Source organism: Vicia villosa, unplaced genomic scaffold (assembly GCF_029867415.1).
Source record: "Vicia villosa cultivar HV-30 ecotype Madison, WI unplaced genomic scaffold, Vvil1.0 ctg.000622F_1_1, whole genome shotgun sequence".
NCBI classification, from domain to species: Eukaryota; Viridiplantae; Streptophyta; class Magnoliopsida; order Fabales; family Fabaceae; genus Vicia; species Vicia villosa.
Genome location: NW_026705280.1, coordinates 481,782 through 508,526, shown reverse-complemented (window position 1 = coordinate 508,526; position 26,745 = coordinate 481,782). Strand labels below are relative to the sequence as shown.

The 26,745-nt window shown below is 33.6% G+C and overlaps 2 protein-coding genes and 1 long non-coding RNA gene across 3 annotated transcripts; 2 read left to right on the top strand and 1 right to left on the bottom strand.

Annotated features, from left to right (window-relative positions):
* Positions 1–1,604: 1,604 nt before the first annotated feature.
* On the top strand, positions 1,605–4,431 carry LOC131629914 (uncharacterized). Its single transcript, XR_009292142.1, has 2 exons — positions 1,605–2,057; positions 2,734–4,431. It is a non-coding gene; the product is annotated as an uncharacterized LOC131629914 (long non-coding RNA).
* A 2,486-nt stretch (positions 4,432–6,917) lies between these two features.
* On the top strand, positions 6,918–10,220 carry LOC131629912 (formyltetrahydrofolate deformylase 1, mitochondrial-like). The gene is made up of 8 exons (XM_058900714.1): positions 6,918–7,128; positions 7,283–7,395; positions 8,707–8,857; positions 9,091–9,164; positions 9,266–9,425; positions 9,517–9,615; positions 9,699–9,785; positions 9,924–10,220. The coding sequence occupies exons 1-8, from the start codon at positions 6,988–6,990 to the stop codon at positions 10,068–10,070; spliced, it is 972 nt and encodes a 323-aa protein (XP_058756697.1). The 5' UTR covers positions 6,918–6,987; the 3' UTR covers positions 10,071–10,220.
* Positions 10,221–10,548: 328 nt separating this feature from the next.
* LOC131629913 (uncharacterized) lies at positions 10,549–13,331 on the bottom strand. Its single transcript, XM_058900715.1, has 8 exons — positions 13,265–13,331; positions 12,636–12,805; positions 12,311–12,430; positions 12,176–12,219; positions 11,837–11,961; positions 11,584–11,669; positions 11,200–11,256; positions 10,549–10,958 (listed from the first exon to the last, which is right to left on the bottom strand). The coding sequence occupies exons 2-8, from the start codon at positions 12,777–12,779 to the stop codon at positions 10,881–10,883; spliced, it is 654 nt and encodes a 217-aa protein (XP_058756698.1). The 5' UTR covers positions 12,780–12,805; positions 13,265–13,331; the 3' UTR covers positions 10,549–10,880.
* Between the last annotated feature and the right edge of the window lie 13,414 nt (positions 13,332–26,745).

Here is a 26,745-nt window from a genome sequence, read left to right as displayed (position 1 = left end):
AACCTAACGCTTAGTATAAACACACGCTTTGGAATTTATTTTGTGCAACTTTTATTCTTGTCCATGTTTTACAGCAAACCCCCAACACAAGATCTAACATTTCATCATCCTGAATGATAATAGTGGATATTAACTAAAAGGTGTGAGTGGTTATTAACTGAAAGGCGGGAATCTGAACTAGAAGATGTTTCTGTTCTAACTAAAGGATAGGAACCACTATTTTCAAAATCACTAGACAAATTTATAGGAAGATCTTTTATATAAGCCATGGAAAAAAAAAGACTAGGTACGAGAAAATAAGCTTAGGGTAACAATGATACTTAGAAAGAATGAAATTTGGCGAGAAGCTTTGTACGGTGGTGTTTTAAGGTGGTTCAAGAGACTAACTCATGTGAGGTGAGAGAATTTGTTGATGACCAATGATGTTGGGTAGCAAATGTATAATTACTAGCAGTCGTGTATTAAGATTGTAGTGAGCATTGTACTATTTAGGGTGTAGAGAATCTGTATCACTTAGGGTCTATTCCTATGAGTTATGATCTATCGTCCCTCCTTGAGAGGAGATGTATCACTTGGTCACCGCCCACTCAATCAATGATGGATAGTTGAATCCCTATTTTCAAACGGGTTTTGTGTTAGTTAATAATCTTGGCTTTCTCTCTACCCAAGAAGCGCCTTATCCCACGTTCCCACATTGGGGCAAAGCGATACCTCCCTTTGAAAACCATTCTATCGTCGCCTCATCTAGAACAGTCTAAAGGCATCATCATAGGCGAGACTTTTTACAAATATAACACTATGATATATAATCAACACACGTAAAACTTAAGGTATATTTTATAATCTCATAACTTTACTTCACTCATCTTAGACTATGTAATTGACTTGAGCATTAAAGTGCTAACCTTTCAAGTCCACCTCCGCACCATTGTATCGGGACTTAACACCACCATATTCAGAGTTCATCATCATTTATCAAACACGATTCTGATTCCAAGAAAACAAATCATTTTTTCTTAAATATTTATAATAAACGAAGGGTAAAATAGAAAAGAAAAAATAATATAAATATTTAAAATATATATAGAGATAAATATTTATCAAAATAGAGTTTCTTTTTCTTATGCATTTATGTGATATGTATTTAAACCAGAATCTATCTATTAATTATTGTATCTTAAAATTTGAGTGAAATCTGAGGCATTGATTTTAAATCGTATGGTTAGTATTAAAAGTTCTCAGTTATCATATTAACCAAAGTTCTCATTTGATACGTCCCAAATATATATATATATATATATATATATATATATATATATATATATATATATATATATATATATATATATATATATATATATATATATATATATATATATTTGAAAATTATTAAAATACTTAATCTATAATATAAGAAAATTCACTGTTCTGAAATTCACCATAATACCCTTTGATTATCTTAGTCTAAATTAACATTTTAAGGGCAAAAAATGTCTTTTTCTGATTTATTCCAAACCAATAGGTATTTGGTTGGGATCAATTGATTTACGAAGTAATTTTGGTCCACAAAATTTGAAATTCAAATATGACCTATCACAACACAACAACAAATGTCTGAACTTTTGAATCTGCCAATCAGAACGCAATATCTGTCTCCAATTTCAGAGTCATCTTTTCTTCCTCTCTCTCTCTCACTGATCCTCTTTTTCTTATTCTTCCTTCTTCTTTGCAGTCTTCCTCTTTTTCTTCTTCTCACTCTTCGTCTTCTTCGGTCTTCCTCTGATCTGTCTTTGAACCAAATACAAACAAGCTATTATTTGCGACATCCATTTACAAATCATAATGATACTTGCAAGGATCTTCCAACAATAAATCCAAATTTGATGTCAACAATATCGGCAGCGAAGCTCTAGCCGAAGCCGAAAAAGAAATCAAACTCATCTTAAACATGTTGTTTAGTATATGGTTTTAGATCTTGAAGGCAAAACCTCTTATCTTCCTAACTTCCTCTGTTGAATCGCTTCATGCGGCGTTGGGTAACTACCCCAGTTGTTAAGGTACTAATGAAAAAGTTGTTGTTGATTTTTGCTGTTAATTGAAAAAATTGTTGTTGGTAATGTCTGGTATTGTTTATATGTGCAGATTTTTTACAGGGTAGTTGTACTTTTGAATAATTTTATTCTTGCAATTTGTTTTCCGATTTTGATTTGGTATTAGTTATCCTAAGTATTCATATAAAATTATGTTGTCTTGCTTAATTCGAAACTCGGTATAAAAATCAATATTTTCTATTGTTAACTTTCTTCATTGTTGACCTCTTCATGCAGATGAGTTCGCAAAACTATATCCATTTTTATTTTGACAACCTTCGGTTGCTTTGGTGCCTCTGATTCTGTATACACTGTTTTAAACTTCTAATCAAATTGATTTCATAGGTTATGACGTGTGTCTTATTTTCCTTTTGGTTATAACATTTGTATCTTATTTTCGATTTAGTTTGAATGAAAGTTGGCACAAGCTAATGGGTATTTACTCACATGTCATACTCATGGAGTAGAAAAGTCACATGTATTTTGCTTTTAAACTCTCTCCTTCTGCGACCCTATAGCGGCTATTTAACAATATCAACAAGTTCAATATCAATATAGTCCTGTTTTTTTGGCATCTTGTATTTAGGATGATTGGTCAATTTAGGACGTATTTTTAACATAGTCATTTCGTGGTGCCTTTCAGTAGCAAAAGACTTGAGGTTCTACATGGTTTGGTGGAATCGGATGCAGCAACTGATGTCATATATGGAAAAGCTGTTATGTTTGCAATTGATCCAATTATGCAAGATTGTTGCTTTTTCTTTTGCTTCTGTTTATATATCATTTTGTTATACATAACAAACAAATAGTGTATTTCCCAAATATATGGGAGCTGTTCAGGAATTTCAGACATTTTTTCAAGCATGTTGGCCCTTTTGAATTTGTGTTTAAGACAAGTTATCTTTATTTCAATTTCACCAATCTCAACAGAGGATCGTCCGAGATGTGAAATTTAGAGACTATTATAGGAAGATCCTGGGAATGACAATTTCAGGGATGGTTGATGGCTTTGTCGTCTCCCTAAGGTCCCTTGTCGTCCAAAACTCCAGAAACATTGCACCATTATTGCATGCTCGACATCTTCATTCTCAGAGAATGCTCAAGGTAATTTCAGACCAGGTTAGGATTTCAACTACGGAAAATGGCACTGCAGTTCTCACTGCGAAGGTATTTTGATCGTCCACTTTGACTATTTTTCGAGTTAAATTCTTGTGGCAACTACCTTACATTTATGCCTGGCATTTAGTATGTCGAAACTCAAGTGCTGTCTGCAATATGGTCAATTTGAACATGTCCATATGTTCAAAATCAGTAAAATGCTGCTGTGACGTTTCGACTTTATGTCCATATTTCAGAATTTCATCATGAGTGTTTGATGAAATAACCGTAAAAGGAAATAGGAGTTAGAATTGGTCAGGAAATTCTGTGTGGAAAATTTAATTGACTGGCTTTTCTTTTTGTACTGAATTCCTCCACAATGGGATCATATGCGTGCTGAACTCTAATTGAATGGTTGTATGTTGTTATCTGCTTTTGGGCTGATTCAGTCTTGAAACGTATAGTGCGCATATGTATGTTGTAGGGGCTGCAATAGAAATGCATATGAACGTGTGGATTCGAAGGACTTTCAGTTTGTGCCGATTCGAATATGTCATGGGCTGGCCATTTGGTAAGTGTAGACATGTATGTGTGGCTATGTATTTGTATGAACTTTGGTAGAGCTGCTGTATGTATTCTTTTTTTTTTACAGTATCAGATATTTTTGAATATGGTAGTGTGTATGTATGTATGGTACGGTTTTGATGTCTAAGTCATGGAATGAACTTGTATGATTTCTGCATAATGTGTTGTTCTAAACTGTATGACCTGAATGTAGGTTCTGAAGTGGTTTTTCTTGGATTGAACATGACGATGATAAGTGTGAGCAAGGCTATATGTAGCTATATTGTTTAGACCCTTTTTTAGAATTAAACTTGTGGATTTTAATTGATGACCTTTATGTCCATCCTGCATGATGATGTCTATATTACCTTGAGTGTGACTTGTACAAAAATGAGCTTGTACTGATGCAAATTCTAGATTGCCTTTAGATTGTTTAAGGTAGTGCACTATACTTAGCTGAATGTGTGAAGTGACGCATAGCTAATTGTGACGTGCTACCACCGCTGATGTATTTCCTGAAGGTTTGCTTAGTCTATTGATGTTAAGGATGCATATGTAACCGTCTTGAAGAGGTGCGGCGGATGCTACGCACTGGTGGACATGGGTGTCAATTGTTACATTTTTAGCTTTGCTTTTATCCTAAATCCACTTTAACAGGTAATAGTTGGCCTGTCATAAACCACCAGGATAAGTTTGTTTTTCTATCAAGAAATTATTCTAAATTCTCAAATAATTTATTATCTAAGTTACTTGGATCAAACCAAAATTAGTACTTTTGGGTTGGAGTTGATTTGAACCTCCATAGTTTCACATGTGTTTAATACAAAGATTTCCCAAGAGCCCTACACATAAACTGATACAGCAGCAAAACACATAGCTACGTCTTTGTTAAAAATGGTTGTTATCTCCAAACCTCCAATTGCTTCAGATTCATAGAAAACAAGCTTGCATCGCCAAAAGGTTTAGCTCTCCGTTAGTTACTACTATGACAAGCCTTCAGCCGTGCCACCATACATCAGCACTTTACAAGTTCACAAAACGAAAGTTCTCTCACATGTACAAAGTTATTTTGGATTATGTTCATCTAATGTTGTAAATAACCGGCAAAGTGAGAAAAATTGAATGTTGATACTTTCTTCATCCACCAATAATTTAATATACACCTGTATTTAATATTAATCATTCATTTCTTCTTGATATCTTATTTAAGTTATAGAGAAGGTGTAGGTAAAATTAATTACTCTAAATTCAGTATTAATAATAGTATTGAAATTGATATATCATATTTGTTTAAACACTCTTATTTCTTTCTTATTTATCAATGATTAATATATATTTATTTATATATATAATATAAAATAATTGAACATTAAAATTAAAATTTTAACGGGGCAATTCCATTTAAATACGAAATAATAGTACGGATACACACGGATACTTATATGATATGCATATGTGTATTGATATTAACACATTTAATTAAATATTAAATAATAACAAGATTGAGTTTACTATTAATTTAAATATTTGTATACATAATTTCAAAACAAAATTATTTATATATAGGAATAAGGGTTAAGTATGTTTTTGGTCTCTATAAATATTTCAAATTTCATTTTTAGTCCCTATTAAAAAATAGACATATTTTAGTCCCTAGAAAATTTTTATGCATACAGTTTTAGTCTCTGCTATTTTTTAAAATTTTAAAAATTGTTTAATTACCTTTAAAATTTTAAATTGTTGAATAAATTTTTTACATATGTATTTAGAATATTATAAAATATTTCTTTTTCAAATTATAGAATTTTTTATAATGAAAAGAATTAAATATAAATTTTTAAAACTTTTAAAAGATAATCATAAAAGTAATAGAAATTTCGACTAGAAATCAAATTTTGAGTTTCTTTTTTTTCTAGAAACTTTTTATAACGTTCTAAACATATCTGTAAAATAATCATTCAAAAAAACACATTGGTTTAACAGTATGGACTAAAACTACGTGCATAATAATTTTATGGCGACCAAAATATGTCATTTTTTTAATAGAGATAAAAAATGAAATTTGAGATATTTATAGGGACCAAAAACATACTTAACCCATAGGAATAATTATACGATTGATTCAAATTTTTTTTATATGGAATAATATTTTTAATTTGTAAATTAATTTTAATTAATTAATATTAACGGGAACATGAAGTTAGTGATCAAAATATTAAATATTCATGGAAATGTTAAATTAATGATCAAAATATTGAATATTAACGGGAATATAAAGTTACTGGTTAAAATATTGAATAATAACGGAAACATTTACTAATAACGAGAACCTGAAGTTACTGATAAAAATATTGAATATTAACAGGAATATGAAGTTACTGGTCAAAATATTAATATTAGCGGAAACATGAAGTTACTAATCAAAATATTGAATATTAACGGGAACATGAAGTTACTGATAAAAATATTGAATATTAACAGGAACATGAAGTTACTGATCAAAATATTAATATTAACGGGAACATGAAATTACATATCAAAATACTGAATAATAGCGGGAACATAAAGTTACACATCAAAATATTGAATGTTAACGAAAACATGAAGTTACTTATCAAAATATTGAATATTAACGAAAACATTAAGTTACTGATCAAAATATTGTATATTAACGAAAACATTAAGTTATTGATCAAACTATTGAATATTAACGGGATCATGTAATTATTAATTAGAATATTTAATATTAACGGGAAGCAATGTTAGTATGTTGAAAGTAAATTTGACTAAGTTTATTGCATTGGACAATCAACATTGTGTTGTCTATTGTTAATAGAGATCACATTTTGTTCTACTCTTGGTAAAACAATAATAATTTAAGCCAAATAATTGATCTTTCCAATTTTTATTGCATACAAATAAAATAGCATATAAACTTTATTTTCTTAATTAGTTTTTATTTTCAATATTCAATTCTTTTAATATTAATATTTTTATAACTTTTTTCATTTTAATCCAAATTTAATCTTTTACTAATACTTTTTATTTTCCACAATTCAAATACGCGAAAACGGCAGGTACCCGTGGGAACGCACGGGTATCACACTAGTTTAACTTCAAAAGTTTTGGAGAAAATATATTTAAAACATTATATATATTTATCCTAAACTTCTAATACTTGATCCTCTTCAATCATGTAGTGTATCTTCTTGTGGTTCTGAGAGATAAAGAAAAAATGGGCATGGTGGTAAGAAGAGTATCCCAAGTTTTGGGATTAACCAACAACACCAAGATCAGGAACATCTCATTCCAATCCCTAGATCCACCATTACCATCACCTTCACTCTGCCATGGAATCCATGTTTTTCATTGCCCTGTAAGTAATTCAATCACATTCCACGCTTTTTACTATTGCAAATTCGTAAAGGAATGATTTTTTGATACCCCATTAGGCAATTTGAAAATGGGTTTCTTCAATTATTTGGAAATGGAGATTGAATTTGTGTGGTGATTTTGTGATGGTTTGATAGGATACTGTTGGAATTGTTGCAAAGTTATCTGATTGTATTGCTTCTAAAGGGGGAAATATTTTAGCTGCTGATGTTTTTGTTCCTCAGAATAAACATGTCTTTTACTCTAGAAGGTACTCTCTCTTTTATTCATTCTCTTGTTGTTTCTATATCATGCTATGCAAGCGCAATCAATGCTGTCTTGTTGTGTTTTTTTGGAAATGTTTTAGAATCCATTTGAATTGGCATATTTCAGTTTATCTAGTGACACAAATTTGAAAGGGTTTGTGGAAACAACGCATGAAATATTTAAAAACTGTTTTCAACTTATTTCTATATACTCTCTGGGATAACTTATGAAACCAATTTACGATAATTTATGGGATATCAGGAAAATCAATGTTGTACAGAACAAAATATTGGGATGTAAAGAACCAACACGGAAATAAACTAAGTATAGAGATGAAGACGTTGCTTTGGATGTGTGGTGTGTGGTAAGACTAGATGAGATAATATTAGAAATGACAATAGTAGAGAGTGTTTGGGTAACAACCTATACTAGAAAAGATGGTGGAAACTAGGTTTAGGTGGTTTGGACATGTAGAAAGAAGACTTGGGGATTCTGTAGTTAGGTAACTAGATTAGATGAAGAGTAGTCAAACCGCTAGAGGTAGAGGAAAATCTAGAAAAACTGTAAGAGAAATTATTAAGAAAGATCTTGAGGTTAATGAGTTAGATAGATGCATGTTTTTGATTGAACATTATGGCTTGGTTTGATCCATGTAGGCGACTCCACCTAGAAGGATAAGGCTTGATTGGTCGTGGTTGTAGAAATAGCTTATACATAAACACTTATAGATAAAAGCTTTTATATGTAAGAACTTGTGTATTGTAACTGCTTAAATAAACTTTTTATTTTTAAGTACTTTTGATCTGATTTCAAATTAGTCCTTAGCGAATAGCGATTGTCCTTAGCAGGTATTTGAAATTAGTCCTTGGGGATTGTTCTTAGCAGGTACTGGGGATAATTTGGATTAGCTTCTAATTTCTAGGTTATACCAGCTTCTCAATTAAAATAAACTTACAATTCTTCAGATGTTCTTTTAAGCTCCTATGTTAAAAGATATAGAAACTAATTTCAACTTTTACAATAAGTTGTTGTTTGAAAATATGATGATTATTGCTATTTTTAATATCCTTACTTCAATAAGTGTATCTTGGAAGTTAATCTAAACTAGTCTTGTTACTGTTTCTGTATGCTTTAACATGCTCTAATGCCAAGTTTATCTCAGTTTGATTGCATTATCTGAGCTTCATAATCTAATGCTCAGTTAAATCTATACATACATGAATGCAAGGGGAAGGAAAACTAGTTAGCGATTTGAATGAGTGTACAGAAGCAAAACAATGACTACAGCTGCATTGACTTGTGTTTATCATTGCAGTGATTTTGTTTTTGATCCTCTTAAATGGCCACGGATGCAGATGGAGGAAGATTTCCTAAAGCTTTCACAGGCATTCAATGCAACGAGATCTGTCGTGAGAGTACCGGCTCTAGATGCTAAATATAAAATAGCCGTTCTTGCATCAAAGCAGGTGTGTATACTCGTCACGTTACAAAAAATATACATAGATGGACACAAATTCCCTGCAGTAATTGTGTTATGTAGTTACTAATCTCGGCCTTCCAATCTAAATCGTTGGTCAAGATCGTTTAATATTGATTTAATGAATATATAGTCTAAGCCATCTGATCTCGAATCAATGACTGAGATTGATTATAGCATGTAACCATATGGTTTTATTAAGCCTTCTTTCTGTTGTGGCAGGACCATTGCTTGGTTGATTTATTACATGGATGGCAGGACGGAAAACTTCCGGTTGATATCACTTGTGTAATTAGGTGAAATTTCAGAAATGTCACCAATAAATGGATTTATATTATATCTGTTTTATATGCATTTTTGCTCACATTTTAATTGTTTTATGTGATGTATTGATCAGTAACCATCATAGAGATTCAAACACGCACGTGATTCGTTTTCTTGAAAGGCACGGTATTCCATATCATTATTTGAACATGACCAAAGAAAATAAAAGAGAAAACGAGATATTAGAGCTTGTTCAGAATACTGATTTTTTAGTACTTGCAAGATATATGCAGGTAAATAAGTAAATAACTCTTTACAATTCTGTTTCGTTTTAGTTGCTGTATTGAACTATTGATACTTAACAGCATTGATTTATATGTAAAGATACTATCAGGAAACTTTCTTAGGAGCTACGGTAACGACGTAATTAACATTCACCATGGTTTGTTGCCGTCATTCAAGGGTGGTCATCCATCTAAACAGGTTGATCTTGCCACACGTTGACTTGTTAAGCTGTTGCCATGGTCATTCATCTTCGTGTTTAATATGATATACCGTTTTGGCAGGCCTTTGAGGCTGGTGTGAAATTAATCGGCGCAACAAGTCACTTTGTGACCGAAGAACTTGACGCGGGACCTATAATTGAACAAATGGTTAGCATAATTTTTTTTCCTTACATGGTTCTTGTTCCTTTGTAATAAGATGCGAATGTTGATCTTTTAACTGTAATGATCCGTCTCGGTTATGATTTGTATTTATGTGAGTCTAACATGGTTGAATCTGATTTACAGGTTGAGAGAGTTTCACACAGAGATAACTTGCAGAGCTTTGTGCAGAAATCAGAAAACCTTGAGAAACAATGTCTTTCGAAGGCTATAAGATCTTATTGTGAACTTAGAGTATTACCTTATGAAGGCAAGAAGACTGTTGTATTTTGAGGGAAGTCAATAAATAGGCAAACATGACGCACACCCAAATTTTGGGGTGCATCTGTATTTACATTCAATCATTTACTTGTAAAATTCAAATAATGTTCCATTTTACTTTGATTACAAAAAATGAGGATAAATAGGACTCAATTTGATTCATTTGGTTCTTATCACATTGATAATATAATGAATAGAATCAGAAGCTCCAATACATTGTTCTCTGAAAATGGATTCCTTGCAGACAGTTTTTTATCGCAATCACGCAGTCTAGATGTTCGTGGTCATCCAATCTTGATTGGACAATCTATAAAAGATAGATTTAAATTTCATTTAACAATTTAATGTACACATTCCTATAATCGCAACCATTTTGATTAGACAGTTATCAATTCATGAAAAATCTTAACATTAAGCGTTTTTTTATCGGCATATTTCAAACTTCTCTCAATCAAAATTCATCCAGCAATGTGCATCGCATTCCTCACAACTGCAACCGCTGCCGCAATGTAAAACCATGTTACAAATTGTGGTTTTTTCAAATTTTGTTACTCAACAAAACTAAAATGCGGTTTTAACTGCGATTTAACAACATTTCATACAAATAACATGTAGAATAATAGCAATTTGTTCAAACTTTTCTACATTCTAAATTAAACACCAGTGTCATTCAATTTGTTATTGGGTATAAGCAATGTGTAAGACTTTAAAATTGTGTTACATCTTAATATTGTGATACAATACAACAATGTCACTAACTTCTTATTTCCAAAGTATCATTTCAACAGAATGAATGAATGAAAAACTTTGTAGAGCTGAAAGTCAACTTGTAGCAAGTTGGAAAGCTCTCAAGAATGCCTCCGGGGGCTGTGCGCCGCTTATCTTCTGAGTCCCATTAATCTGTCAAATGAATAAATGAGTTAGCGTGAGTTTGAATTAGCGACGAGTTTGACAGAATCATGACCTGTCACCGTGATTTCTGTAAAATCTATACTTTAGAGCCTCAACGAAATTATGGTGTCAATTGACATCATGATTTTGTTAAACTCGCTGTGGCTCTAAACAAGCATTCAATCGGCTCGGTGCTGATCATGATTCAGGAAGTAACTAAAAGAAAAGTATTTATATTTTGTACACCTACCACATAATGTGGAACCCCTGAAATGTTTCTTGAGTATGTTTTAATCTCATCCTCCACCTAGGTAGATTCATGGAAAGCAAGATCAGCAGAGATGCAATATATTCAATAACTGAAACTCAACATGATAATTGCTTATGATATCCATTGTGGTAAGGCACTCGAATTCTCTGTAGTCACGTAGTCACAGATGCCGGCCGTTATGTATTCTTATTTCGAGATGTATTTTTGAAGCTAGTTTTGGTGAAGTTAGATTATGTATCGTCTGATCTTCATTCAACAACCTACCGATATCTTTTGACTACAGAGAATCCAGATCCGATTCCACAACTTATAAAAATGTGTGTGGATACCTAGCAACTAGAGACTATATTGAAAAAACCTTACCTCTTTCAGCCCATTGTTAGGGTTATTAAGAAACTCTTCTGCTCCTTCTATACCAACCTTGGCAGCAGCTTCAAGAAGAAAACTCCCGCAATAAAAAATTGTCAGCTAAATCCTTCCACAAATTACCACCCACTTTTTGTTCCGTTAAGCCAACTCAGTTGGTAGCTGTGCAGAGACATTCAACTGTAGGGGTGTAGATTCAAACCCGCGACATCTCAGCATCAAAAAAGGTAAGAAAACAAAAGTACTCACCGGTCACCAATGTATTTTCCCTGAGTAAAATAACCAAGGCACAGTTCTTCAACTAGATCATGTTGCTTATCAAGACCCTGCTCTCCAGAAAAATATATAAGCCTGTGGCTGTCCATAGTGTTTCCCCTGCGTGATAATTCAAACAATGTAAGTTGAACCTTAATAAGTCGGGATGTGTTTCTCTCCCGTGAAATTTTCCCTCCAGTGGAAATCCTCGCCAGTGGCTGAGTTTCCACCGTAGAAAATTTTCACAGGAGAGGATCCGTTTCCGACTTAGACAACACTCCACTCTTACAAAACACTATCCATTGGTGAATCGTAAAACCACTCTTAATCTTACGTGAGTCCATCCAAACTATAAACAAGCCCGACTCCTTTGAAGACCTGTCAAATGAAAATATTTACTTGCTCAAACTCAAAGATGAGATGAAATACAAACATGATTACAATTTACAATAACAAATGTGATTAAAACCTCCAACATTCGAGCTTCCATCTGAACAGATCGCGATCCAAACTTGCTTCTGTAAAACTCCCTCTTATCAACGCCTTCTTTAGGGGCATCGGGGTTGAGTTGATACGGATGCCATTTAATCTGCAGAGTTCAGTTAAACAGCAAGTTAGCACAGGAAATGACCAGAGTTATCAATCGTGGAAAATAGCAGTTTCTTCAAATTCACTATAATGACAAATCGTTCAAATTCTGAACTAACGCCATAATGCTATAGCCCCGATTTTACAACATCGATATATTTAGTCCTTAAAACACATATCGAAATTCGAAAGGGAGAAAATCAGACCTCAAAGTTGTATTTATCCTTAGAGGAAGCTATGGCTTTGTCAAGATTCTTTTTGCCAACAAAGCAAAACGGACATACAGTATCAGAACTAATGTCGATTCGGACGAGTTTCTTTTCGGAGTTAGAACTGTTAGTTTCAGTCATGATCCTGCTGTATATCTGCAATGTCTCTAAAACACAAATAAATAACAAGATTGTTATTACAAGAAGGAAGAAAATCTATTACCTATAAAACACGGATACAGATGCAGACACCAGACACGACATTGACACAATACTAGTAATAATTTTAAAAAATGAACATAAATATCGGTGTCCTACACAAACACAGACACGCCTATGCTTTTTTTTTTTCCAGAGGTACCAGTGCTACAAAACATTGCTCTAAACATTTCTAATTTGCTATTTGAACTATTACCCTAAATTTCATAAATATGAAACCTCAAATTACTAATTTATCTAAAACATGCTAGAAAATGAACAATTTATAAACAACTCAACAACAATTTATACAAAATTCAATGAAAAAGAAGATCAATTTTGCAAATAAAAACAAGCTTTGAGACAGAATAGAACATAATCAACAGAAAAAGATGGCATGGTTATAAACAATCTAGAGAAAGAGGTACCAGATTTCAGAAGCTTTGCCAGAGAATTGGAATTGTTGTTGAATGATGTTGAATTTTATGATATAGGTGAAAATGAAAAATAATATTAGTATTTTATTATTATTATTATTATTATTATTATTATTATTATTATAATTTTTATTATAATTATTATTATTATATTTTTAATTATTATTAGTATGTGTTGACTTTATTGTTTTTTTTTATTACAAAAATGACTTTATTGTTTTACTTTATTATAAGATTGTTTTTCCGAAGGTGTTGGAAAGTCGTAGTTTGAGATTACTTTGATTTAAAGTCATCGTTTGAGATTGATTACCCACCGGAATGGGGACACATTCATTTCACATGTAATTAAAAAAATATTGTAAATAAAAAAATAGTGTTAATCTTGACAAATTAATTTTATGAAGTACAATAGTGTAAATACAAAGTTAAAAACAAATCAAAAGAGGGAAAAAAGAAATGGTTAGCATTGAATTTGAAGGGAGAGGAGATTGAGTAAGATTAAGCAAATACTCGATTGTAGATTAAATGTAATTTATATACAGTATCAACACTATTTAATCAAACGAGATATCTTTTATAAAAGATAAAGTCGTGACGAATTTTTACACTCAAAATAGACAATATTTCGTAGAAGCAATCACGTGGACTTGAAGTCGACTGAAGCAGTTTAACTCTCATGTAGAAAAGGGATGGGTCATGACGAATTTTTACACTCAAAATGGACAATACCTCGTAAAAGTAATGACGTGGATTTGAAGTTGAAAGGAGCAGTTTCACTCTCTTGTAGAAAATGGATGTTAATTCAAGTTTATCATAGGATGATGGTAGCACAATTCTAAGTATTGACGATATCAATGTGCAAGTCAAAGAGGAGGTGGTATTAAAGAGATTGTTTTAATTCACTTACCGATTAAGTTGGGTATTTCATGGAATGGTGGTAGCACCATTCTAAGGATTGTCGATATTAATGTGCAAGTCAAAGAAGAGGTGATATTAGAGGGGTTGTTTTAATTCTCTTACTGATTAAATTGTGAAATATTTGGAGGGTTTATTTGGAGAAGAGGAAGTGAGGTAGGTAATATGGGATTGCGATAACCTTAAAAGTCTTGGTTCACATGTTGTTAATTTTGACATTTTGAAAGAGTTCTAGAATGATGTTAAAGCATATTTCAATTTTTTTATGAGAGTTTCACGCAAATAGTAAGTTGGTTAATAGATCGAATTGCACATTCATTGTTATGATTTCAAAAATTGAAAATTCTTAGAGATTATCAGACTTTCGACCTATTTATTCGGAGGGTTATATGCATTCCCCAAGCTCCCACGTTTGTTTAACTGACAATCCCGATCCTCAGCTTCAATAAGATGACTCCTCCTCCAAGTTCCGACGCTTGATCGAGTGAGAATCTCAACCCTTCCTCTACTACAACAAGTTGGATTTTCCCTCCAAGGTCATATACTTGGTTATGTGAAAATCCTGTCAATCTTTGGTACACCCACTTATAAGCTAGCTACTGAGCCGCTCGCTAATAACTCCACTTCCACCTCAGTTCGAGGATATCTTCTTGGGGGCACAGACAAGAATAATTATGTCTTGAACGATGACTTATTCTCAAAGATGTTGGAACATCAATGTATAATGTTGACCATGTGATTCCAAACACAAGGGGGGGGGGGGGGTGTTGGACTGTGATACTAATAAATTGAAATATTTTAAAAATCTTTTATTGAAAAATCAGTTTATATTATTGGGTGAGAATATAGATACAATAAGGTCTAAAAGAGAGGGGGTTGAATAGACCATTCCTCTTGAAACAACTAAATTCAAAAATGATTTTTTTCCCACAAAATCAGAGTTAAAACGAATAAGCAAAAGATAACGAGCGTAAGCAAAACAGGGCAAATGGATTTAATATCATATAGACAAAAATTCAAACAAGATCATTAACTCAAGTACACTTGAAGTTGCTTTAACAAGCAATTCATCAGACACTTAAGATCAATACAAAATTAATTCAAGAGACAATATTCATCAAATTAAATGCATCACATACATAACTTATATGATAAAACACTCTAAGAAATATCTAATTCTAGTTGACATATTAATGATGAATTATACTTAACATACATGATGTGATGCAAAGAATTAAAGAGGTTGGGATAAAAGAACGTACACATGATATATAGTTGTTTAGAAATTCGTTCTCGCTATGCCTATTTCACTCTTTGATGATTTTCGCCATCGAAAACGGTAGTGTCTTCCACTATGATAAAATTTAAAGATACAAATAATTTAGTACAATGAATTACTATCAAGCCGAACACTAACAACCCAATGATTTAGCCAACACGAGTCTAAAATAATAATTCCCTCAGTTGATGTAGATTACTCAACTACTAACATTCAGGATCTTCAATTATCTTGATCCACCAAACTTGATAGATCAAAAGACCTGCTCCAATCTTCAATTAGGCATCATCTTTTACTCAGATCTGACGAAGACTTATTTGAGTGATTGTTCTATCACCAAATGAGAAAAACTCCTAACTTTGTTCTGCGACAACCTTTACTCGGATTCACCAAAGTCTTTCTTGGAGTATGAAGAAAATTCTTCTTTTGCTTGATAAGTCCCAATCAACAATGTGATCAAAAAACGATTATATATCCTGATACAAACAACAAAGCTTCACAAAAAAATAGATTGCCTAATGTACCTCAATTTACCTCTCAAACTCAATCTTTAGAGTTGAGACCATAACAATGTTTTCTTGGTATAAGATTTAAGATGATAAATAATATCTAAAGGATCTCATAAAACATAACTACATAATTCTCACACTCTCAACCTTCTAAGAGTTTTTTTTTACAAGGTTGAGTTTGAAGATAGTTTGTTGGTGAATGATGAAATCTTTTCATGATTTCTCTCAAGTTTTTTGACAAAGAAAGATTGGGTTCAAATGAATTTTTTGGGTTTTCATAACATAAATATTTAATGGCTTATAAAGAGGTTTATCTCAATTTAATCACCACTCATGATTGTGACATCATATTAATTAGAAACTCATCAATCTTTTATTAGAGAAAACTATATGGTTTAAATCATGAGTTATTATGATTTGAATCAAAGAAAGAATGAAGTGAATCTAATGTATTGAAGTGAAAAAGCTTGTTACTAGTGATTTGAATCAAGTCTGGATACGTGATTCAAATGACACTTGATTTTAAAGCAATTTGGATGAATTTGATTTGAATCACCAATCTTATAATTCGAGTCAGGAAGCTCTGTGATTCGAATCTCAACATGTTTGATTCAAATCGAGACTTCCAAAAACCTTGATTTAAGTCTTCTAACTTGAGATTCAAGTGATATTCAATATTTTGACTTAGGTAAAATTGTAAAAAAAGAAGAAGCTAAAACACATTTATATGATGCAAAATCTAATGAATTAAATGGAGACGTATCTTATGGTACATTTCTACCAAATGAGACATAATGTTACATCAAAATTACAAACAAATAATACAAGTGCGATAAATCAAATTACAAACACACATAAAACAAATAATTGACAAAACATCAAAATAATGATATCGATTGCAACTCAATTTTATATATTAGTCCAACATAGATAATGCAGAGAAGAAGGAGAAGAAGGAATTAGAGAGAAGAAAAAAATAATGACAGAAAGTAAAGAGATAAAGTTAGAGAAATTACACCAGAGATTTAGACATGTTCGACCTACCAATTGGCCTATTTCTCTCCCTAAGAGTTCCCTCTTGAGAGTTACACTAAGATATGTCTTGAGATTTTTTATATGATATGCCCATGGACCTTATGCCAACACACAGTTTTTTTTACACAGATTGATCCTCAAATTAAACAATGCTTTTAGCAAAATAAACTCACTAACTGATCGGTCACCATTTCTACCTAATTTCTATCATGGATTCGGTCTAAATTTGTTGATTCCGTAACACTTTGATCAATGTTTTATTGTTTTTGTTTAAGTATTTCATGTTTGATTGTTTTTATGTTTACTTTGCATTATGTTTTAATTTAAGTTATTTAGATGCTTTTTATGCCGTTTGGTTAGTTGTGTACAAGTTGCAGGTTTGAACAAAGCATCTTGAGTGTCCAAGCATCAAGAAAGAAGGAAGAGCAAGAAAGAGATGAAAAATTACAAGTCTGGGGGCAAACACGGCCGGCCGTGCTTCAGCACACGGCCCGTGTTGGAGCACAGAACCAATGCCATAGAAAAACCAGGGGACCAACACGGCCGCCCGTGTTCCTGAGCACGGCCCGTGTTGGTGTTCAGCAGCTGGCCATAGAAGCAACCAGGGGACCAACACGGCCGCCCGTGTGCCTGCGCACGGCCCGTGTTGGTAGGCGCATTAGTGATCAATTTTTGGATCTTGGGACATTCCAACTTATTCCAGGGGCACTTTTGACTTTGTACTACTAAAGGCTTGTATGGAGACTATTTAGGTTTATGTTTTAAGTTATTTTGGGAGACTTTTGCATCATACGATAGAAATTCACAGAAGAGAGAAGATAGCTTCATCAAGGGTTTCGGAGACGGAGAGATTCAACGGTGGACACCATTGTTGATCAAAGTTCCCAATTATCTTTCTAATGTCTAAATTCTTTACTTTGTCTTTCTTGAATATTATGAGAGGCTAAACCCCCCAATGCCAGGGGGGTGTCCCTGATTTGAATTGTAATGACTTTTGAATTCCGTATTTCTTTAATCAAGTATTAGTTTTATGCAATTTGATTGTTTAATGTTTTTATGCCTTCTTTGTCGGAAAAACAAAGATTGATCTACGGTTAACAATTTGTAGGACTACGGTTGTTAAGGTTTTTAAACAATTTGATCTAGTAGTTATCACCTAGGACTAGGGATACCGAAAGGTTATTTGAACATTCTTGATTATTTACATCTTTGGTTTGCAAACCTTTGTTTCTAAGGACTTAGGCAATAGGATTGCAAACCAAAAGGCTTTCCACTAAGGACTTAGGGAAACACCCTTAAGAACAAATAGTTGCAGTCTATGAACTTGTTGAAGAGATCTTTTTACAGAGTCATTATAAGGAAGATCAAACACCTACCCTGGCATTACCTCAAATTACATCTAAAAAGTCAAACTTTAATTTCAGTTTATTTTTATTATTTCTTTTATTTAAATTTACTTATTGCATTATAACAAAACACCTATTTGCTCTTTTGTTTAATTGACTTAAATAACTTGTGTTTCCTACGCAATCCTCGTGATCAATACTTGGGGTAAAACCCATTATTACTACATCGGTGAAAATAGTACACTTGCTATTTTTCCGATCAAGTTTTTGGCGCCGTTGCCGGGGATTGCCAAAACATAATTTTTATTTTAGTCAATTAAAATTTTATTGCTCTGCAATTAAAATTCTTTTTGCTGAAATTTTTATTTGCTTATTTTAATTTTATTTTTTTTAACTTATCTACTAATCGATTTCTAATCTTGTATGCGAGGTAAGGCCTCAGCTGAACTTCTTTTTAACGCAGAACCAGAAAGACTATTGAGGGCACGACTCCGAGAAGTCAAGCGAAAAAGACTGGCATCGAAAGAAGACTCCCCTGTAGTTTCAGAATCAGAAGACGAAGAAGTAATATCTATTCAGTCCGAGCAGTCAGATTTTGAGCCTGAAACTATGGCAGCTGATCCACCTCCTCCAGAGAGACTTTTGGGTGATTATGGAAGGGCCAATGCACCGCTTGGAAGAATGACCATTGTAAACCAACCGGTCAATGTTGCACACTTCCAACTTCATCCTTCAACAATCCGACAGTTGGAGAGCAAGCCGTTTGCGGGACGAATCAATGAAGATGCAAATAAGCATCTACAAAGATTCCTCACCACGACAACGTCATTAAAGATTGAAGGTCATTCTGAAGAAGCTAAGAGACTTGTAATGTTTCCTTTTACCTTATCTGAAGATGCGGAAGAGTGGTTTTACTCACTTCCACCTGGAAGCATCACAACATGGCAACAGATGGAAACCGCTTTCTTGAACGAATACTTCTCCGCATCAGTTTTCATCCGAAAAAGATATGATATTGTAAACTTCAAGCAGAAAGAAGGGGAATCGTTGGGGGATGCATACAAAAGGTTCAAGAGATGTTTGGTTGCATGTCCTACTCATAATATGGACCCAACCGAGCAAATGCAGACTTTCGTAAATGGTCTCCGAATTAAGACAAAACAGCTTATTGATACGGCTGCCGGTGGCTCAACTAATTTTTCAACAGCCACGGGTATCAAGAAGATCATAGAAGCTATTGCTGCTAATGAGCACATCGAGTTATATGACCGTGCAATGAGCCAACCGGAAGGAAAAATTGATTTGAAGCTTGCTGATCAGGTAGTTAAAATGGAAGATCAAATTGCAGCTGAAGTAGAAAGAAGACTGAAGAAGATGAATCTTAGTGAACAAAAGGTAGCACAAATTGAACCAGCGGCCTCAGTTGTATGTGAAATATGTAGTGGACCACATTTTGCTATGCATTGTGTGGCAACGCAGGAACAGTTGGAACAGATTCATATGTTGAGGCAAAATAATCCATACGCCAATACTTATAATCCGGGTTGGAAAAATCATCCTAATTTCGCATGGAAGGACCAACAAGGTAACTTTCAAAAGCAAGGATCAACCCAATTTCAAACTCCAGCGCAATCAAAACAACACAGACCTCCACAACAACAACTTCCATATCAACAACAATTCCAGCATCATCCTCAACAATTTCAACAACAGGTACCAAAGAAAGAAGATTGGGAGATCGCTCTTGAAAAAGTGGCAACTCAAAACTCTCAGTTTCAAGAAGAGACAAGAGCCAACCTCAGGAACACCACGGCTTCAATCAAAAATCTTGAAGTTCAAATGGGTCAAATAGCACAACATCTCACTCTACAGGCACAAGGAAACTTTCCGAACGAAACTGTGAAAGATCAAAAAAATCTAGAGAAGATCAATGCTGTTACAACAAGGAGTAAAAAGGTGTTAGAACCGGAAAAGGAAAAAGAAGAGTTAGATGACCCTATGGTGATAGAGGTAGATTTGGAAATAAGAGAGAACCCAAGAGAGCCAGAAGTGGTGATACCACCGGCTAAACCAGCTGAAGAAAAAATTAAAAAAGGTGCTAAACCGGAAATTAAACTACCCTTCCCTTCAAGAATAACAAAGAAGAATTCAAAAGATAAAGACTTTAAGAAGTTCACTAAATTGTTCAAAAGGTTAGAGGTGAATCTACTTTTTTTTGAAGCACTTGAGCACATGCCTTTGTATAAGAAATTTATGAAGGAGGTGTTAGCGAAAAAGAGATCACTAGGAGGAGAACCAGAAATTGAAATCGAGAAGTGTGGTATAGTCTCTTCAGCAAGAAAGATCCCAATTAAGAGGAAAGACCCTGGGCCGGTGGCGATACCATGCACTATCAAGAATATAGCATTTAAAAAGGTACTCCTCGATTCTGGTTCTAGTGTAAGTTTAATGCCTTTATCCATTTTCAAAAAGCTTGAATTGGAAAAGATTAGTGAAAGTAAGACACAATTAAGGTTCGCTGATCACACCGTTAAGAAATCATATGGGGTAGCTGAAGATGTACTAGTGGAAGTTGATAAGTTTGTATTCCCTGTTGACTTCCACATCATGGACATTCCGGAAGACGAAGAAACTCCTATCCTTCTTGGGAGACCATTTTTGTCGACAGGCCGCTGCAACCTCGACATTGAAAAAGGGACACTAACACTGAATCAGGGCTGGCAATGAACCAAACTAACTCGAAAATAGTTTGAAACTCGATTCGAAAATTAAATCGTTGAACTAGGTTCATGAACCAAATGAGCTGAGTATGAGCTAAAAACTAAGTTCGTTAACTAAATGAGCTGAACTTGAACTATACATAGTTCGACTCGTTAGGTTCATGAGTTAACTCGATTATATATGAGATATATTATATTGGCTTTAAGAGTAGGTTTAAATATTTGCTCTAAATCTTAGTATCATATTTTATTTTAATCTAACGGTTTTAATTGATAATTTATATTCTCTAGTGGGCAAAATATTTCTACAAATAATTATACAAATAAAATTAAATCGTATAAATTCCAATCTTATAATTTTTATTTTAAAAAAATTATTTTAAAAAACATATATATATATATATATATATATATATATATATATATATATATATATATATATATATATATATATATATATATATACTTAAAAAAATTACTTTTAAGTCGATGAAATAAGCGAGTTGAACCTAACAAGATAAACCTAACGAGTTGAATTGAGATGTTCGTGAACTTCTAACAAATCGAGTTTAACCTGAAAAAAAGTTCGAGATAAACTCGAACTCGAACTCAAACTCGGCCAATTCTAAATGAGCCGAGCTTGAGCCGGAAAAAAAGTTCGTCATAAACTCGAACTCGAACTCGAATTCGGTCAATTCTTAATGAGTCGAACTGAGCTGAGGCGAGTTCGACTCGACTCGACTCATTTCCAGCCCTAACTGAGATCTTTTGATGAAGAAGTAACCTTGAAGATGTTAGGAGTTAAGAAACATATGACGGTTGTAAATGATCAAGCTTCTGTTGGTATGATCGAAAGTGAGGGAGAATACAAAAGCCCTAAACATCTCCAAGAAAAAGTGTCAAGCATAGCTTCTCAGGTGGAACTAGCTCATGTTTCTATCAAAAGTCCTAAGGTCGCTATAGAAGTTAAGAAGAAAAAGAAAGAAGAAAACCAAGGTGAGAAGATGAAGGTTGAAAGTGAGTTAAAGAGAAAAGTGGTCCATGCTTTTCATCTCCATGAGTTTTTGGTGGAGAAAGTAACAAGCAACAAGGTTTGGAGAAGGAAATACCCTCCATAATAAAGGGTAATGGACCGTCGAGCCATGCGACGTTAAACGAAGCGCTTCGTGGGAGGCAACCCACAATTTTAATAATTTATTTCTCTGTTTGTTTATTTTATTTTCAGGAAATAAAAGAGGGCATCTCTAGTGAAAGCTCGGAAGTGATCATCGGAGTGCAATACCCTCTGTAAGTAACCTCTCCAAGGCTTGTTCTAAAACATTGAGGACAATGTTTGGTTCAAGTGTGGGAGGGGTTCTTTTCATTTGCTTTTAATTGTTTTCCATTTTTGTTTTTGTTTGTGTGTTATGTTGACATTGTGTTATAGATCGACTTATGGATGCCGAATGAATGATGAATGGTATTTAGTGGATGAAAGGTGCAACCTGAACCTATTCCCCCGAGGCACCCTGGAAGTTGATGCAGCCGAAAGAAAAGTAACAGTTGGACGCAACTTGCGGATACTGGACAAAGAGGATTTTATGGTGTACCTACGCCAGAAAGAAGCCACATGACACGAGGAGTGCTTTGGAACCTGTAAGCTTACCCAAAATGGTGAGGTTATAAAAAGCCAAACACAACAGATTATCATCATGAGAGTTCATTCAGGTATGACTTTATCATTCTGATTTTGCGTATGTTCTACTGACACAGCATAATATGGGGACACACACTGAGGCATTTGTTTGTTTTACCACCTGAGCCTTTCTAGCTATCGAAATTATATGTTTATCCGTTGTTACCCCAGTTGAGCCATATCCTTTTGTTTGTTATAACCATATCTGTTACCCGCAGCCAAACACTTCCAACCCTTGCTCGGCATAAATGTTGTGGTTTTCAGAGTTGTGCTAAAATCTAAGTTTGGGGTAGTAATCATCAAAGAAGAGGGCAAGTAAAAAAAAATGAAAATAAAATTTTTGAGACATATGAATGTATGTCCCATAAAAAAAGAAAGAGAAAAACTTGCCCGAATGAAAGACTCAGTTACATTAAGCACTCACGGAAGAATGAGTGAAGCAAAAGAGTCTAAGTCGAATAAACTCCCAGTGTAACAAGTTGAGCACAATTACGAAAAACACAACATGAATGTCGAACCCAAAACCATTTGTTTATCCATTTTCTTGTGTATCCCACCGTACTTAAACCCCATTACAACCCAGAAGACCTCAAAAAGTGTGTGGACTTTGTTAGTGTAGTGAAGGTAGAATTTATTCAAAATTAAGAGTTGATATTGCATACCTTTATTTTGTGAGTGCAAAACACTTTAACCCTGAGAGATTTGGTGAGAAGTGTGAAAAAGCTTGCAGGTAAAAAGGTACTCTGAAGTGGAAGTGTGGTAGAAAGTTTGGTTCGGCAAGCCAGAGATTCTATTAGAAAGGTAGACGCAAGTTGTGAATAACAACGGCAGTGTTGTGGAAAGAAAAATCCAGGGTGACCTCTGTTTGGTCTCTTGCATCGCTTGAGGACAAGCAATGAGATAAGTTTGGGGTTGTGATCGGTCACCATTTCTACCTAATTTCTATCATGGATTCGGTCTAAATTTGTTGATTCGGTAACACTTTGATCAATGTTTTATTGTTTTTGTTTAAGTATTTCATGTTTGATTGTTTTTATGTTTACTTTGCATTATGTTTTAATTTAAGTTATTTAGATGCTTTTTATGCCGTTTGGTTAGTTGTGTATAAGTTGCAGGTTTGAACAAAGCATCTTGAGTGTCCAAGCATCAAGAAAGAAGGAAGAGCAAGAAAGAGATGAAAAATTACAAGTCTGGGGGCAAACACGGCCGGCCGTGCTTCAGCACACGGCCCGTGTTGGAGCACAGAACCAATGCCATAGAAAAACCAGGGGACCAACACGGCCGCCCGTGTGCCTGCGCACGGCCCGTGTTGGTAGGCACATTAGTGATCAATTTTTGGGTCTTGGGACATTCCAACTTATTCCAGGGGCACTTTTGACTTTGTACTACTAAAGGCTTGTATGGAGACTATTTAGGTTTATGTTTTAAGTTATTTTGGGAGACTTTTGCATCATACGATAGAAATTCACAGAAGAGAGAAGATAGCTTCATCAAGGGTTTCGGAGACGGAGAGATTCAACGGTGGACACCATTGTTGATCAAAGTTCCCAATTATCTTTCTAATGTCTAAATTCTTTACTTTGTCTTTCTTGAATATTATGAGAGGCTAAACCCCCCAATGCCAGGGGGTGTCCCTGATTTGAATTGTAATGACTTTTGAATTCCGTATTTCTTTAATCAAGTATTAGTTTTATGCAATTTGATTGTTTAATGTTTTTATGCCTTCTTTGTCGGAAAAACAAAGATTGATCTACGGTTAACAATTTGTAGGACTACGGTTGTTAAGGTTTTTAAACAATTTGATCTAGTAGTTATCACCTAGGACTAGAGATACTGAAAGGTTATTTGAACATTCTTGATTATTTACATCTTTGGTTTGCAAACCTTTGTTTCTAAGGACTTAGGCAATAGGATTGCAAACCAAAAGGCTTTCCACTAAGGACTTAGGGAAACACCCTTAAGAACAAATAGTTGCAGTCTATGAACTTGTTGAAGAGATCTTTTTACAGAGTCATTATAAGGAAGATCAAACACCTACCCTTGCATTACCTCAAATTACATCTAAAAAGTCAAACTTTAATTTCAGTTTATTTTTATTATTTCTTTTATTTAAATTTACTTATTGAATTATAACAAAACACCTATTTGCTCTTTTGTTTAATTGACTTAAATAACTTGTGTTTCCTACGCAATCCTCGTGATCGATACTTGGGGTAAAATCCATTATTACTACATCGGTGAAAATAGTACACTTGCTATTTTTCCGATTACTAACCAACTTGAGATTTTAACCACGTAATCGCAAGAACTAAACACAAATTTTCACAGACTAATTTCAATAACCAAACAACGATATTTCTGAAGAGAATCACACTCTTGAACAAGAAAAAATGCAGCACAACACAAGTACAACCAAAATCTCACAGGTATTTGTTTGACTCAAAATAATGACGAATTATGAAATAACCTTATTCGAATCATATATGCAATTTTTTTTTAAGTTTTCCATTCTTGATTCAAATCATTCTCTCACTTGACTATAACCATACCATTTATTCTTAACTCGAATCAAATAGGTATTTTCTCTCATTTTTGTGCTTTATCTCCAACACATGTACAAATCATTTTTCTTTCAATCTACAACACAACATGCATTTGATTTTGAGAATCATATCACACATAACACATTATTATGTCGAACTTTCAAAAATCATTTTTGAGTTTTTGTTTTGAGATTGCATCTGAAATTTCTGTTCATCTTCAACCTCTAGCTTTTACCATTGCTGTTTTGGTTTAACTTCTCAATCTTGGATGTGATAACTTTGTGAGGAGGTTTGTTGAGTTTTATCGTTTTGTGAAGGTTTCAAGATTTCAGGTTGACAGTTCTTGAGTAGTTGTGGTTGAGATTGACAATCCAGTAGTGAAAAAAGAAGGAATTTTTCTCCAATATTGTATATGTAGAACTGTGCGGAAGTTACTATGAGTAGAGCTAGAGTTTATATTGATTTTAGATAGATCAAGACTCATAAAAGGAACCGAAATCTGCCAAACTCATTAGACATCTTCCTCCCAACCATAAGTTGACAGCTATAGTGATTGCACATAAAAGATCTCTTGCCACAACATAACCTTTCCCACAAAGTGTGTCCACTATATATTGTGTATGCAAACCATCTATAACACTTGATGTCCTTTTAGGAAATGATTTAATGCACTTGATGATAATATTGACTTAAGCCACTATAGGAGTTTTAGAGAACAAGGTGACCGACATGATGGGAGGTGGCGTGTATGCCTCTAAAATCTTCATTGTATGTCTATTATAAGAGAGACTTTTCAGATGCCCCCAACACTTTCATAGTCGTTGTGAAGTGACCATCTACAACATTGCGCATACAATGCTTAAAATTAGAGTTAATCTTTTATCTTTTTCCTTACTTCATAAACTTTATGTATGTTATTTTTATAATAAATTATAAATATTGTTAAATTATTTTATATAAACTCAAATAATTTATAAATCATTAGACAAAATGACTAGTAAAAGTGAATCTCTTCCATAAAAAACAAAAATAAAAATGAATCTCTTGAAAAATGATGTGAGGTATATATAAAATTCGAAATTACATAAAATATTCCAAATTAGTGGCCTTTGAAGAACCAAGAAAGCATTTGACATTTAACACCGCTCCTGACTTCACCGCTACCATCGTACATTTCCCGCTACCTAAACCAAACTCTTCCCTTTCATTCATTCCATTCTCAATTATCATTCCCTCTCCGGTACGTATCCAACTTTCTCTCTCTACTTTCTCTCACTAATAACCTCCATTTCCTCCCAAATTACCTTCAATTTCATCAAAATTGGATTTAAATGAATTTTCTGGGTTTTCAAAACATAAATATTTAATGGCTTATCAAGAGGTTTATCTTAATTGTAATCACCACTCATGATTGTGACATCATATTAATTAGAAACTCATCAATCTTTTA

What these genes read in the sequence shown, in the direction of transcription:
- LOC131629912 (XM_058900714.1), top strand. Translation starts at nt 6,988, where the DNA reads ATGGGCATGGTGGTAAGAAGAGTATCCCAAGTTTTGGGATTAACCAAC. An exon ending in TACTTGCAAGATATATGCAG is followed by an intron (nt 9,426 to 9,516) that starts GTAAATAAGTAA and finishes TTATATGTAAAG; the next exon opens with ATACTATCAGGAAACTTTCT. An exon ending in GACCTATAATTGAACAAATG is followed by an intron (nt 9,786 to 9,923) that starts GTTAGCATAATT and finishes TCTGATTTACAG; the next exon opens with GTTGAGAGAGTTTCACACAG.
- LOC131629913 (XM_058900715.1), bottom strand. Translation starts at nt 12,779, where the DNA reads ATGACTGAAACTAACAGTTCTAACTCCGAAAAGAAACTCGTCCGAATC. An exon ending in AGGATAAATACAACTTTGAG is followed by an intron (nt 12,431 to 12,635) that starts GTCTGATTTTCT and finishes TGAACTCTGCAG; the next exon opens with ATTAAATGGCATCCGTATCA. An exon ending in TATAGTTTGGATGGACTCAC is followed by an intron (nt 11,962 to 12,175) that starts GTAAGATTAAGA and finishes ATTATCACGCAG; the next exon opens with GGGAAACACTATGGACAGCC.